This window comes from Mustela erminea, chromosome 15 (genome assembly GCF_009829155.1).
Source record: "Mustela erminea isolate mMusErm1 chromosome 15, mMusErm1.Pri, whole genome shotgun sequence".
Lineage (NCBI taxonomy): Eukaryota > Metazoa > Chordata > Mammalia > Carnivora > Mustelidae > Mustela > Mustela erminea.
The window spans coordinates 77,349,084-77,362,021 of NC_045628.1; the positions used below are offsets into that span (position 1 = coordinate 77,349,084).

General features: G+C 53.6%; 1 protein-coding gene across 3 annotated transcripts; it reads right to left on the reverse strand.

The window, feature by feature from the left end:
* Positions 1 to 474: 474 nt before the first annotated feature.
* Positions 475 to 6,719, reverse strand: LOC116574525 (ral guanine nucleotide dissociation stimulator-like). Of its 3 annotated transcripts, none has more exons than XM_032315320.1 (7): positions 6,224 to 6,719; positions 5,716 to 5,833; positions 5,243 to 5,300; positions 4,737 to 4,844; positions 2,927 to 3,120; positions 2,282 to 2,341; positions 475 to 1,365 (listed from the first exon to the last, which is right to left on the reverse strand). In XM_032315320.1, exons 2-7 carry the CDS (start codon positions 5,790 to 5,792, stop codon positions 1,152 to 1,154), a joined length of 711 nt encoding a protein of 236 aa, XP_032171211.1. In that variant the 5' UTR covers positions 5,793 to 5,833; positions 6,224 to 6,719; the 3' UTR covers positions 475 to 1,151. The 3 variants fall into 3 exon arrangements, with proteins under 3 accessions (XP_032171211.1, XP_032171212.1, XP_032171209.1); XM_032315321.1 differs by having other exon boundaries at positions 6,531 to 6,612; XM_032315318.1 differs by lacking the exons at positions 5,716 to 5,833; positions 6,224 to 6,719 and having other exon boundaries at positions 5,243 to 5,607.
* Positions 6,720 to 12,938: the final 6,219 nt, after the last annotated feature.

Below are 12,938 nucleotides of genomic sequence, written 5' to 3' on the forward strand. Positions count from 1 at the left end.
ACGTAGACTATCCAGAAAAATGAAAGCATGTAAAGGTGTCTCATGGACCCAGACATTTCTCTCATGGTTTCTGCTTTTCAAGGCATGCTTCTAAATGGGAAACCTAGCTCAGAATGAAAATAGTTCATTTGGGGGCTTCCCGTGATCTTTGTTCTTTCAGGAACATTCCTATGTAATAAAATGTTATTTGTATAACAAAGTTTGCAAAGAGGGGAATCATGCTTATGTTCTGCAGACACACACAGAAGGCCATATTGTAGGATTCCAGGCAGAGGAAAATCCAAGTGGAGGTGAAGTGGCCGAGACAGAGAGCAGAGCAGCGGTTGCAGGGACTGGGCGAGGGACAGAGCACTGAGCGATGAGGAGCGCGGGTGTCTCTGTGACGGAAACGTCGTAGAACGACATGGTTGTGCAACACCCTGGATGGACCTAATGAGACCTCCATATCCCACTGCAAAGGATGCAAGTAAAATCTTATGTAAACTCAAATTCTACTTTCTTTAATTAAATCTAGTATGTAATTATATACATATACACAAAACAGAAGAAATACAAATAAAGCAACGAGGGCGATGGGAAAGACATGATTTCTGGTTGTAGCAAGCACGGGGTGCTGCTCGGGAGCGGAGCCTGCTTGCTCCACGGAGGCAGGTGGCGGCAGCTCGTGGGCAGGACCCTGCGGGTCATCCAGGAAAGTCAAAAGGCCAGGTGGCTCTTCCGTGGCAGAGAAGTGAACGAGGGCCCTGACGACCATCTGCCCTGGCCCCAACGGGTCAGGGGGGGTCACTGGTCTTCCTAACCCATAGTGACCTGCCGCACCAGGGATGGCGGGGGCCAGCTCAGGCCCCAGACGTGCAGCGGGTGCCAGAGTGGCTGCTGGAACTTCCTGAGACACATCCTGATCTTGCTGTGGGGCCGGTGCTGTAGCTCCAAGAAGAGAAAGCATCATCAGCTTGGTTGACTTCCCTCTTGCTTTCCCTTTCCCCACCACTCAGCGTGACCTGCTTTCAAGACCCAGCCCCCGGATGGTGTCCCCGACGGAAGCCCATGGGGACAGGGATCTGAGACGACTCACTCCTCTCAGCCCAACTACAATCTATGGAGGCTTCCTCAGGGTGGCCCACCCTGCCTCCTCCTCAGGCCCACATCAGTCACCCCCAGTCCTCCTCACCCCCAGCCTCTGGCTCTGTGGTCTCAGCGCGCTGCCTTTCTGGGAGCAGAAGCTGGGCACGGCGCTGCAGGTCCGAGCCAGGCACATTGACCTGCAGGTAGGCCAGTACAGCATGCAAGTTGGGAAACTCTGGAGGCTGCACAAAATCCCCTGGATACCTTTCCACCCACATATCCAGGATGGCATAGACGGCCCTGGGGACAGACATGGAGGCAGAGAAGTCAGAGGACAGGGTATGCATCCAAACCAATATCCCAGGGAACCCCTGTGGGAACCTGGGCCCCTGGGCTGCCAGCTCCTGTCCGAGACCAGTCGGACTCCTTGTCCACCTGCGACCTGGCAGTCCTGCCCGAGAAAGGCCTGCTCCCACACGGCAGGCTGGCCAAAAGCCTCTGGGAGTGGGAGTCCTTGATCAATGGGGTGAGCATTTCTGGACTTCTTAGGGGAGCTGGACACACTCCTCAGTCTGTCTCCTTGCCCACGAGCCACTTCAATACAACTGCATGTGCCCAGGGAGGGGTGGTGTCTGGCCTCTTAATTACCCTCACTGCACTCGCCTCTGCTCCGTGAAGATCCAACCAAGGAGGGAACAAACGGACTCTGTCTCTAGCCAGGCCTTCCCAGGACCCTCCCCATACCTCCACCGTTACCTCCTATGCCCGTTCAGTAGGTGCCATGAGAGTGGGTCTGTTTCCACTGACACTCACCTCCCACAGGGTGTGGGATGTCTGCTGCTCCCTGGGCTCTACTGGGTCACCACTCTCCCTGAGCCCCCTCTGAGCACCGAGTGCAGGTACCAACAGACTGCTGTGCGATGGTTCCTAAATCCCACGTTCTGGGTCCCAGAATTGGGGCAGAGAGAGGGCTGGCAGGGGGCAGGGATGGAGCATGACCCACTCAGGGGTTGAAGCTGTCCTCCAACCCCCTCTACACATCTACCCCATGTCCCCAGGGCACCTTCCCAGTTTCCAGTAGAAACTCTCAGACATTTACCCTAAAGCAGGAATCACAGAGGTGTGCGTAAAGGTCCAGAAGCCCCTTGAACTCACAGTACCCTCACTGCCCTGCTGGAGAGGGAAGGCCCTCCTGGAGCAGCCAAATCTTACTCACATGTTGCACTGCTCCTGGGGTCCGCCGACCTCGTCATACGTGGAGTAAACACATCCGAATCTAGAGGAGGCCAGGGGGCATCACATGAGATGTCTGCAGATGTTGGCTCTCACCATCTGACCCTTGACTAGCCTGCAGCCCTGGGGTGCTGTCTGTTCTGTGCAGGGATCCCATTCTGCTCCGAGATAATCGCCTCCACCTACTGGGGCTTCCTGAATGCTTGCTGAATGAAAGGGCCCCAACCAGCCCATCACCGACATCTGAGTTGCCCTGGCCCCTGCTCACCCTCAGGGATGCCTGCTCTGGATTCACCCACACACAGACCCCAGAAGGAATCTCAGATCTCCCTTTCAATGGCAAAGGAGCCCAGCTCAAGATCACAGTGAGAGTCAGGAATGAGGCAGAGGTTTCATCATGAGGGGCACAGGAATGTTCAAAGAGCATGCCCACAGGCCCAACAGCAGACTTTTCCACTGGCGCAGGCTACCAAGTGTTCTTTCCCTACAAGACCCCACTGAGTCCCTATAATACTCTGCCCCAGTTAGGAGCAAGGGAAGCTTGGGGAAGCTTGGGGTCCTGCCAAGTCTCACAACCAAGCATTGGCCAAATCCCACGGAGCAGTTAGGGGCAGGGGAGGGTGCTCACCTTGCAAAGAGGAGGCCCAGCACCTCCTGGGTGGTAGCAAGGGTGCGGTATATTTCCAAAAACGTGTGAACATAGTTTAGATCTTGTTTTATGACGGCAGTCACCAGGTAATCTATTGCGGCCTCCAATGAAGTGGCACGAGTGTTCCATACTATCGAGGTCTTATTCCTCTTCCTCGTTGAGCCATTTTTCCCCTGAGGTGAATCAGAGGAGACATGAGTCAGTGCTGTGGCCACCAGGAGGGTTGGGGCTTGGAGGGCAGAATGAGCCCCCAGATCTCAGGGACTTAAGCAAGAGGTGGGACAAGAGAGCCCAGAGTCCGAAAAAGAATCGGGTGACTCAGTGTCTCATTGGGTTCAGCCTAAGACTCTTGGTTTTCCTTCAGGTCATGCTCTCCGTGTCCTGAGGCTGCGTTCCTCGTAGGGCTGTGTCCATAGGGCAGTGTCTGCTTGAGGATTCTGTCTCTCCCTCTGCTTCTCCCCACTCTCCCCCTGCCTCCCTCTCAATCCATCAATCAATCAATCAATCAATCAATTAAGAACCCTTTAAGGAAGGGATATCTGGGTGGCTCAGTGGGTTAAAGCCTCTGCCTTTGGCTTAGGTCATGATCTCAGGGTCCTGGGATCGAGCCCTGCATTGGGCTCTCTACTCGGTGGGGAGCCTACTTCCCCTCTCTGTCTCAGCCTGCCTCTCTGCCTACTTGTGATCCCTGTCTGTCAAATAAAGAAATAAAATTTAAAAAAAAAAAGAAAAGAAAGAAAGAAACCTTAAAGGAAAAGAGAAAATGTTCTTGGTATCCATATAAAGAATTGAAAAAAATGATGTCTGAACTTGCTAGTATCTCAGGTCCTTTTGTGAGCGGAGTATTGGTAGCACGTCCCTGCATGAGTGGCATGGATCCTGTGATTTCTGATGACATAGCCCCATTGTTTTTATTTTTTCGAAAGATTTTTTATTTATTTTTTTGACAGAGAGAGAGAGGTCACAAGTAGGCAGAGAGGCAGCCAGACAGAGAGGGGGAAGCAGGCTCCCCGCTGAGCGGAGACCCCCCCCCCCAACGTGGGCCTCGATCCCAGGATCGTGAGACCATGACCTGAGCTGCAGGCAGAGGCTGAACCCCCTGAGCCACCCCGGCACCCAACATATCTCATTCTTGAGATGAGAACACAGACGTCTTAGGTGAGAGGGCTTAGGATAGGAGGGCACGGAGGCTGTAGGATGCAGCACTGTTCATTAGCCACAGAAGGGGATTATATCCAGTCCTGCCCCTGTAAAGGGCTAGATGCCGGTGATAAATGACTGGCCTTCTGGACTGCCGTGCAGGGCAGTGAGGCCCCTGTTCCTCACCCTAGGGGCCCCAAAGATGTGTTCCATCAAAACAAAAGCACAGAGCAAGAGACAGAGACAGAGTACCATGGGCCCCATGTCCCTTTGGATCAGAATCTCCCAACTCACTCTTGCAAATGATCATTTGCAAGATTTGTATAACCTGAGGAAGGACTGTTGGGCCAATGGAGACACCTGGGAGCACGAGTTAGGAAAATGCCTAGGCCAGGGCAAAAGGAGTCTAGATCAACGGGATGAGACCTGGTCTAAAGTCTCTTTAATGATACTCCTATAAGTATGTGGGCAATGGCTGTGCTTCTGTCCAAGGCGTGGGCCGGACCATGAGGGCCAGTTTGGGGAAGAGATGGGATGCAGATTCATGGGAGTATAGGACTCTAGGAGGCCAGGCTGGCTTCTAGGAAGTGGGGCCCTTGGTGCTGCCTTGGCGTCCCAGGGGTCGAGTCTCCCCAGCACCTGCACTCACCCTGAGCCAGCGCCAGACTCTGTTGGCCCTGTGTGGCTTCTTGTCCTTTGGGGAATGAGAGCAGGGGATGTCGACATTCAGCTCCTGCACCATGTCCTCTGGAGCGTTCTGTAAAGACAGTGCCCGGTAGCCAGGCAGGAGACCTTAGAGCCCTGTCTGGAGGCCTTTGCTGGTCTTCAGACCCAGGGCACTCCATTCCAGACACACCATAGCCCAGGATGCAGAGCCCTCCCCCAAGGAGAGAAACGTGGCCCAGCTTCAGGGCCTTGGATGTGCTCTGGCACAGCTAAGAGGCACCTCAGGAATCCCCTGTGCACCCGGCCCACCATGACATTGGTGTGAACAAGAAGGGATCACCAGGGTATCCACTGTGCTCACCCTCCTCCAGCCCATGGGCGGGAACCCCCACATATCCCTCCTCCCCTCAAACTCCAGAGGAAGGGATGGGGCTTCCCTAGGACGGTTCAGAGGGGTGGGCATCGCCTAGTCTCCTCAGTAGTAAGTACCTTATGGCGTCTCCCTCGAAATATCCTGAGGCATCGGGGGGGTGGTTTCAGCCAACTTCTGCAACATGGGAACAAGCCATTTTCCTGGGGGTTCTGGTACCCAGAGCCCCGGGATGTACGTAGACAGGACGAAAACATCTTTCTGTGTCAGACGTTTCTGTCCAAATAGCCCTGATACCGGACTAGAGGGTGTGTCCTGGTTGCAGGGGTTACAAGTTGTGGGCCTTTGTGATCCAGGCAGTGACATCACTGCCTGTGATCCCCTACCGGGGCCCACTCCTGGTTGGACCCCTACATGAACAGTGCTCCGGTCTGCCATCTCCTCATCCCCCTTCTGCATGCAAGGCCACATCTCATCTGTACACAGTGACCCCCACACACCCCTCTCCACAGGCCCCCAGGGAAGGTCTGGGAGAAGCTAGGTCCCCAGCTTGCAAACACACCTGGTTTCAGACACAAGTCTCTATACTTACCTGGTTTGGACCTTAGATAAGCCATTGTGCCTGACAGGGATGGTCCCTTCTCTGCAAAATATGGATGATTCCAGCATGTCTTTCTATCAGATGTCCACAGGCATAGGTTGGATAATAGCTATGATGTTAGAGGAGTGCTATCACAGGTAGGAAATACCTCCCACCCAATTTCCTCCCTCCTATCAACTTCTTGGAATCTGCTACTAATCAGATCCCACCCCACAGTCCCTCCTGGGGTGTGTGTGTTTGTGTGCACAAGCACACTCGCTCCTGTGTGCAAACATGTGTTCATCAGTGCTCATATTCTGGAGTCCCAGAAGACGACAGCCCCACTTACAAAGGGCTGGGTAGTAGCTTCTCAAGAACTTAGGCTTCGAATTTTCAATGAAATCTGTTAGTAAGGGACTGGCCTTGGCCCTTGGCCCTTGGCCCTTGGCCCTTGGCCCTTGGGTGGGAACAAGTTATGCGGATGATAGGGCTATGGATATATCCAAGGGGAGGCACCTACCTGAAGGAGCCTACTGCAAAGTTTCCATCGACATCCAGGTGCATGATTGAAACACTTAGGTGTCTACCCCTGTCTGGGACATTCCTGGCTTAAAAGTGTTTAAGGGGTGAAGTGGGGTGATATCCCAGGTGTGATAGCATGATCTCAGGATCCCGGTGGTCCCCAGAAGACCAGGTGGGGCCCGAATGCTTCAGAGTTCCCAGACATCAGTTAGGGAAAATGGCTGAAAACCATGAAGCTACGTCCTGGCTTTCTACTCTGTAAAGCCCTGTACTCCAAATCACAGCATAGTTGGGTGATCACTTTCCTGGGAGGAGTCTAAAAGAAGCAGAAGCCTTGGCGAGACCTCCGACACCTCGCAGTTGGTCAGTATGATCTTCATAGTCGTCCTATGAGACGGTAGGGCAGGTGTTAGGACCATTTCACAGATGAGGAGACTGAGGCTGGCAGGCAGAATAACAGCCCACCAGTGGCCCAGTAACTGCACAGAGCTGGGGCAGGAAACCAGGCTGCCTGGCCTGTCACTGCCCCATGCCGCCAGGCACCCCATGCCATCGCTGTGTGCCAGTCCTATCTGGGGACGTGGCATCCCACCCTCCAGTTTGTAATCTGTTGGGTTAAAAACAAGAGAAGGCCACCCCTTTTCTTATGTGTAGTTGGGGCTAGAGTGGACAAAGTGAAAACAAGGAAATGGAATAAAATAGCAAAGAGCCTCCACCCCTCCCTCACACTCCGGGATTTATGTGAGCAACTGCTCTCCCCAACCTTGAACCTTGTTGCTAACTAGTTTCCACATTCCTCTAGGGTCATTCCCCAGTGTGACAAAGGAAAGGAACCAGGCTCTGTGGTTTAACAAGGCCCAGCCCGGGCAATAATCCAGCTACATGAACCCAAACCGGAGGCCAACTAAGCAGGGTCTCCCCCGGTGCTCCCTCCTGGGAGGGGGTCCGCCTTGGTCCCTCTCCTAACTCCCCCCACTCAGTCCAGCTAATGTGGGCCACACCCAACAGCTAGGACTCCTCACCTGGGACCCCAAGTGCTGTCCTGAGAGCCCCGGGGACACTGCGTTCCCACCCACTGAAGGAGGAAATTCCCGCCGCTACCCCACTTGCAGGGTTGACGAGTTAGCACGAACAGCTGCGTGCTGCCGCAGGCATGCCTTGCCCTCCCCTCCCGGCTCCGTGCAAGCACACTCGCAGCCACGTGAGAGCCCTGGCCAGCACGCAAAGCCTCTGGGTTCACAGTCTCGTCCTGTGGGCAGGCGGGAAACAGAGAGCCATGGCTGATCTGGGACCCTCAGAACCAGTGCTGGGCATGAGCGGGGTGGGGTGGGGGGGTGTAGACAGTTGCCCAGGGGGCGCCTCACCAGGTGTTCATCCCAAGATGCTAGTCCTCCTGGGTTCTCAGGGATCAATAGCTCTCCCAAGGTGTGCTTTCCCAGTATTCAGATTCTGTTCCTACGAATGATCTAGGAGGGTAAAAGCATTCTCAATACACATGGTCAAGAGTGCAGGGGATGGTACAGCTCTTCGTCATTTTTTGGATAATCTCAGGAGCACCCTCGAGCCCTCCAACAGAGGGAAGTGATCTCTGCCCCTTAACCGTGTCTCCTCAGTTAGCAGGGCAGGTCACATCTAAGGCTGTGTTGGGACTTAAGATTGCTGGAACCCGAACACCCAGTCAGTGCACCAGATGGAACACTGCAGTTGGCGGATCTTTCCAGTTTCGTTTGGGTAGAAACGATTGCCTTTGTCGGGCACTAGGTGGCTTCATTCAGGGCTGTTTCCAGACCCTGTGCCAACGCAGCTCAGGAAGCTTCACCTTCGCTAATTGTGAGCTTTGGATTTGAGCACAGCTTCTGATTTGGTAATATTTCTGTTGATCTTTGGATGCATTGAATTAGACGGCAAAAGGCTGGAGCTAAGTTTCCTGGCAAACTGCCCCTGTCTCCAGCGTGCTCCCAGGGCAACGACAACAGGCCTGGGGGACGGGACGCTGGCAGGAGGGCAGCGCTGAGCCTCCTCTGGAAGACTGACCATTCGTTCACACCTGAGTGAACCTGCCTCCAAGCCACCCTCCAGGAGAGCTTTGGAAGTAAGACGAGATGCTCATGGGTGCTCTTCAAACAGCTTTGTGATATCATAGGAAATGTGATTATTCCAAAGCAGCTGCAGTTGGACTCTAGGAAATCCTGTGTAATAACTCAGCACCGCCCCCCCACAGATGTTGAATGTGTGCGAGACACTGTCCAAAGTATCATTCACCATCTAAGTGATCCTAGCTGGGCTGCCCCCTAGGGGCAAAGCATGGAACTAGACGTTGTCCTTGCTCTTAGGGATCTGACATTCCTATGGGAGAGACAGACGATCAGTAAATGAGCAAACACAGAACAAGGTCATTTTAACCACAGCAAATGCTATAAAGACAATAAGCCAAGAAATGTGATCAGGATTGCCTGGCTGCGGAGGACAGCTCTGAATGGCGTGACACTGAGTAGAGAAGCCTCTGCGTAGATGGCATGTGAGCCAGTTTGAATGATGAGAAGGAGCCAGTCCTGGGAAGATGGGGGAGTAGTCCCCGCCTGCAGAATCAGCACATGCAAAGGCCTTGGGGTAGGAGGACTGAGCAGTGGATGCCAGTACAGCTATGAGGCAGAGAGTAAGCCAGATAAGCTCCAAAAGAAGCAGAGCCCAAGCCCAGGGAAACCCTGACAGTGGGTTTGCATTTCATTCTTGATGTGATGGGAAACCACAGGAGGGTTTAAGTGGTGAACGGGCACCTTCCGGTTAGTGCTTTTGGAACAATCCTTCTGGCTTCAATACAGAGGCACTGGGGCACAAAACCCTGGACGTGGCCAGGCTGTTGAGACTTGACTGGGTTTTGGTCACAGCTCTTGGGTCATCCGACAGGCTGAGGTCATGGAATGAGTCCCTTACACCTCTGGCCAGTGGGGTCTTTAGATGTGACCTACAGGGGTGAACCAGTTGGATCATGAAGCAGAACTGATCTTATAAAATGGGGAAACCATCTGGAATAGCCCAATGATTAACACGGGCCCCAGTCCCCTCTGCCCCCCGGCTCTTCCAGAGTGGGACAGACAGCACATAGGACCCTGGACTGGTAACGCTTCCCTTGGGGCCCTCTGTCCTTGATGGGGTGACAGGAACAGTGGGACCCCTTGGCACACTTTCTCCTCAGGGGCTCACACTCTTCAGTGATCCCATCAACCCCTCTTATCAGCAGCCTCTGCTCCCTTGCCGGATGTCCCTCCATGGAACCCCAGCCCTAGGCAACTGAGCTGTGCTAGAGGAAGCTGCAGACTCTGAAGGTTGGCATCTCCATAAAGCCACAGCCTCCAGCTTCACCTGCCTCTCAGCTCTGACCCTCCACCGCCACCCCTCCCCAAACTCTGGTCTCTCCGTTGTGTTCTCTCACCCATTCCCAATAACAGCTGTTCCAACTCCCCTGCTCACTCACACCTCTGTGGCCTCACCAGCAAATGAGCTCATCTGCTTTTCTGGTGAACAGAAGCCTCCATACGGGAATGTCCTCAGCCTCTGTGCTTCCTATCCTGCCCTCCCAGGACCAGACAGAGGCGGCTTCCCTCCCCCATGTCTGGCTTCCCCTCCCCTCCTGTCCTTTGCTTCCATCGCTCCTGCAGCTTCACCCCCTCCCCTCTCCCCACGTTCATCACCCACCCCTCCCAGCACCACGGGCCCGTGGACAAGTCTCTCTCATCTTAACCAAAAGCTCCTGGGATCCCTCACCGCCTTCAGAGCCATGTCTCCTGTCCCCAGCCCCGCCTCCTGAAAGTGCCGTCCATAGTCACCCTCTCCAGCCACTGCCCCCCACACTCCTGACAGGAAAGCCTCACCATCTTGATTTCTGTCCCCCCCCCGCCCACTGCCCCACTCAGGCCACCTCCTGTGTGGGCCACATCCTGACCCTACCTCTGGTGGGGTCCTCATCTTCGTCCCCAGCCTCTCAGCATATTTGACAGCTCTGACCCACTCGTCCCCCTCTAAATACTTTCTAGTTTCTCAAACTCTCCTGATTTTCTTCCCTCTTCTCTGGCCATTGCTTCCCAGTCTCCTTCCCAGGTTCCTCCTTTTCTCCTTTTCAGGTTCTTCCCATTTTCTAAAAATTCATGTTTCTCATTATGCTGTCCTAGGCTGATGATTCTCAAGAGAGGACAGTTTCAGGCCTCAGGAGGGATCTGGCAATGACCAGAAGAAATCGTGTCTATCACAAGTAGGGAGCTCTACTGGTAGAGACCAGAGATGCTGCTAAACACCCCATAATGCATAGGACACTCTCCACCATGGAATTACGCAGCCCCAGGTGTCAGCAGTGCTGGGGTTGAGAAGTCCTGTCCCAGGCCTTTGTCTGCACTGCTCCATGCACCCATTCTCCTGGGCCAGCACCTTTGGCCCTACGTCTTTAGGTACTAGGTTTGTGGTGATGGGCCTCACCATCCTTTCCTGTGGCTTCAGAAGGGCTGCCTGCCTTCTGGACGTTATCATTTGGAGCTTCAGCTGTCCAAAACCAGTGTGACTATGCCTCCCCACGGCAACCCAGCCCACCACCACCCCCAGTCTGATTCTCTTCGTGTCCCACCTCCTGGAGAATCACACCAACTTCCATCCATCTGCTCACACAGAAGTCGTGGGATCACCCTCCACCACCCCTTCTCCCTCCCATAGTCGGTCTAATGGATGGTTCCTGCTGCGAATATATTACCTCTGCCCACTCGGCCCCCTCTCCTCTCTGGTTCAGGCTCCCAGACCTCCACCTACATCCCTCCAATGGCTTCCTAAGCAGGTTCCCACCCACACTCTCCCCACCACCTCCAACCCACTTCCCATCCTGAAGCCAAAGCAATCTTCCTAAAATGTCAGTTGGATCACATAAGAGCTAAGAGCTTTTCAGTGGCTCCCCATTGGTCTCAGGACAAAAGTCCAAATTTCTGACCATGTTCTCTCTGCCTTTGGTCATCTCGCTCATGCTTGTCTCTCCAGAAGAAGTTCTCACCATTTTATCCCTTTCCCCACCCTCCACCCCCCCAGCACCAACAATGAAGTTCAGTCCCTGAAGTGGGCGCCATGTTCTCTCTCACCTCTGGGCATTTGCCACTAACGTCCCTCTGCTTGTAACACCGTCCTCCTGCTGCTCGCTAACTCCCAGTCACCTGCCAGGTCTGAACACAGACACCTGGCCTCCACACACCTTCCCAGGAGTCCTGAGTCCTTCTAGCTACACCGCCCATACAACCCATGTTTGCCAGGAGAGCATATTCCCTCCTGCAAGGGTTCACCTACTTGGCTCTCTGCCCTAAGCAGTGACCCTCTGCAAGGACGGATGGTCCCTGACCGGCTACAGGGCCAGCCACGGGACCCCGCATAGCGCCTGACACCAACTAGGTGCTCAGCAAACGTTTGTTCTATGAATAAATAGATGCTTTTTAAAAACTTTCAGAGGGGCACCAGGGTGGCTCAGTCAGTTAAGCATCTGTCTCCAGTCCAGGTCATGATCCCAGGGTCCTGGGATGGAGCCCCACTTCGGGCCCCCTGCTCAGCAGGGAGCCTGCTTCTCCCTCTCCCACCCCCTCTGCTTGTGTCCCCTCTCTCACTGAGTCTCTGTCAAGTAAAGAAATAAAATCTTAAAAAAAAAAAAACAACTTCAGAAGCTGAATTACTCTATACTGTGACAAGAATCATAATTCAAAATTACTGAAAGGCCCATTTAAGCTAAAATCTACAAGAGTTTCTCTACTAAGACTACTTACTATACGGGTTCGGTTCAACACAGCAATTTGTGATTCTTCCAATTAAAGTGGCTTGTCCTCCTGAGGGATTAGGAGAGGGGAATGAATGGCTTGCTTGGCCCCCTGGATATCTCAGATGTCTACCCTTTGCACGAGCTTCAGGGCTGAGGACGAGTGAATTAGGGGAGATTCAGCCACGGTCCACAGATCCGACTGTGGAACTGACGAGTCACGGCGCTAGCTTTTTTTGTTCATCGGATATTTTAAATATGGAGTCTTGGGTACTGATTTTTTTTTTTCACTCTTTTAATTATACAACAATATCTTTATGTCCCCATGTTTTCAGAAAGGCCAGGATGAGTCTATCTCGGAGTGCCAACCAGAGTAGGGATGGGAATCTGTACCAGCCTAGGACAGGGTGGAACCAGGTCAGTCACCAATGCACAAAGGCAGGAGACAGGAAACGGAGAGGGATGTCACCTGCTTCACCACAACAGAAAGGTTCTTGCTTCTGACAGCATCTGCCTCCAGTTGAACAGTCCAGGTAAGAAGGCAGGCAAAGGGGTGAGTTCACTCTGCTCAGGCCAACCTCAGCAAACCCTTTGGAGCCCCCCTCCCCAACCAGTAAGAAAAGCTATCTCCATATCTAGAGACATGTCTGGTTGTCTTTGAAGAAAACGGGCAAAGCAGGCTTCCTCCCACAGAGTACAGGTATCCTCCAACTACACAGATTGTCCTTCGGGTGAATAAAATCTCTCCAAGGCCAGAGCTGCCCACTGTTGCCCTCACTTGGAGAGCCCTGAGCCCCTGCTGGCAGCGTTGGTGGTCCCGCCCACTCAGGGAGCCAACAACCCAGACTGAGACTTACGTGTTGCAGATTAGAATCTGTATGCTTGGGAAAAGCACCTCGGATAGGTTGTCTGTCCTTCAGCCGGGACATTCTGTCCTCAG

Bases quoted from the DNA above. Each gene is read 5' to 3' on its own strand.
- LOC116574525 (XM_032315318.1), bottom strand. From the start codon at position 5,380: ATGTTTTCGTCCTGTCTACGTACATCCCGGGGCTCTGGGTACCAGAAC. The intron at 2,342-2,926 runs GTGAGCACCCTC...GGCCTCCTCTAG, and splicing joins CTGGGCCTCCTCTTTGCAAG to ATTCGGATGTGTTTACTCCA. The intron at 1,366-2,281 runs GTGAGTAAGATT...GTCTGTCCCCAG, and splicing joins CCCCAGGAGCAGTGCAACAT to GGCCGTCTATGCCATCCTGG.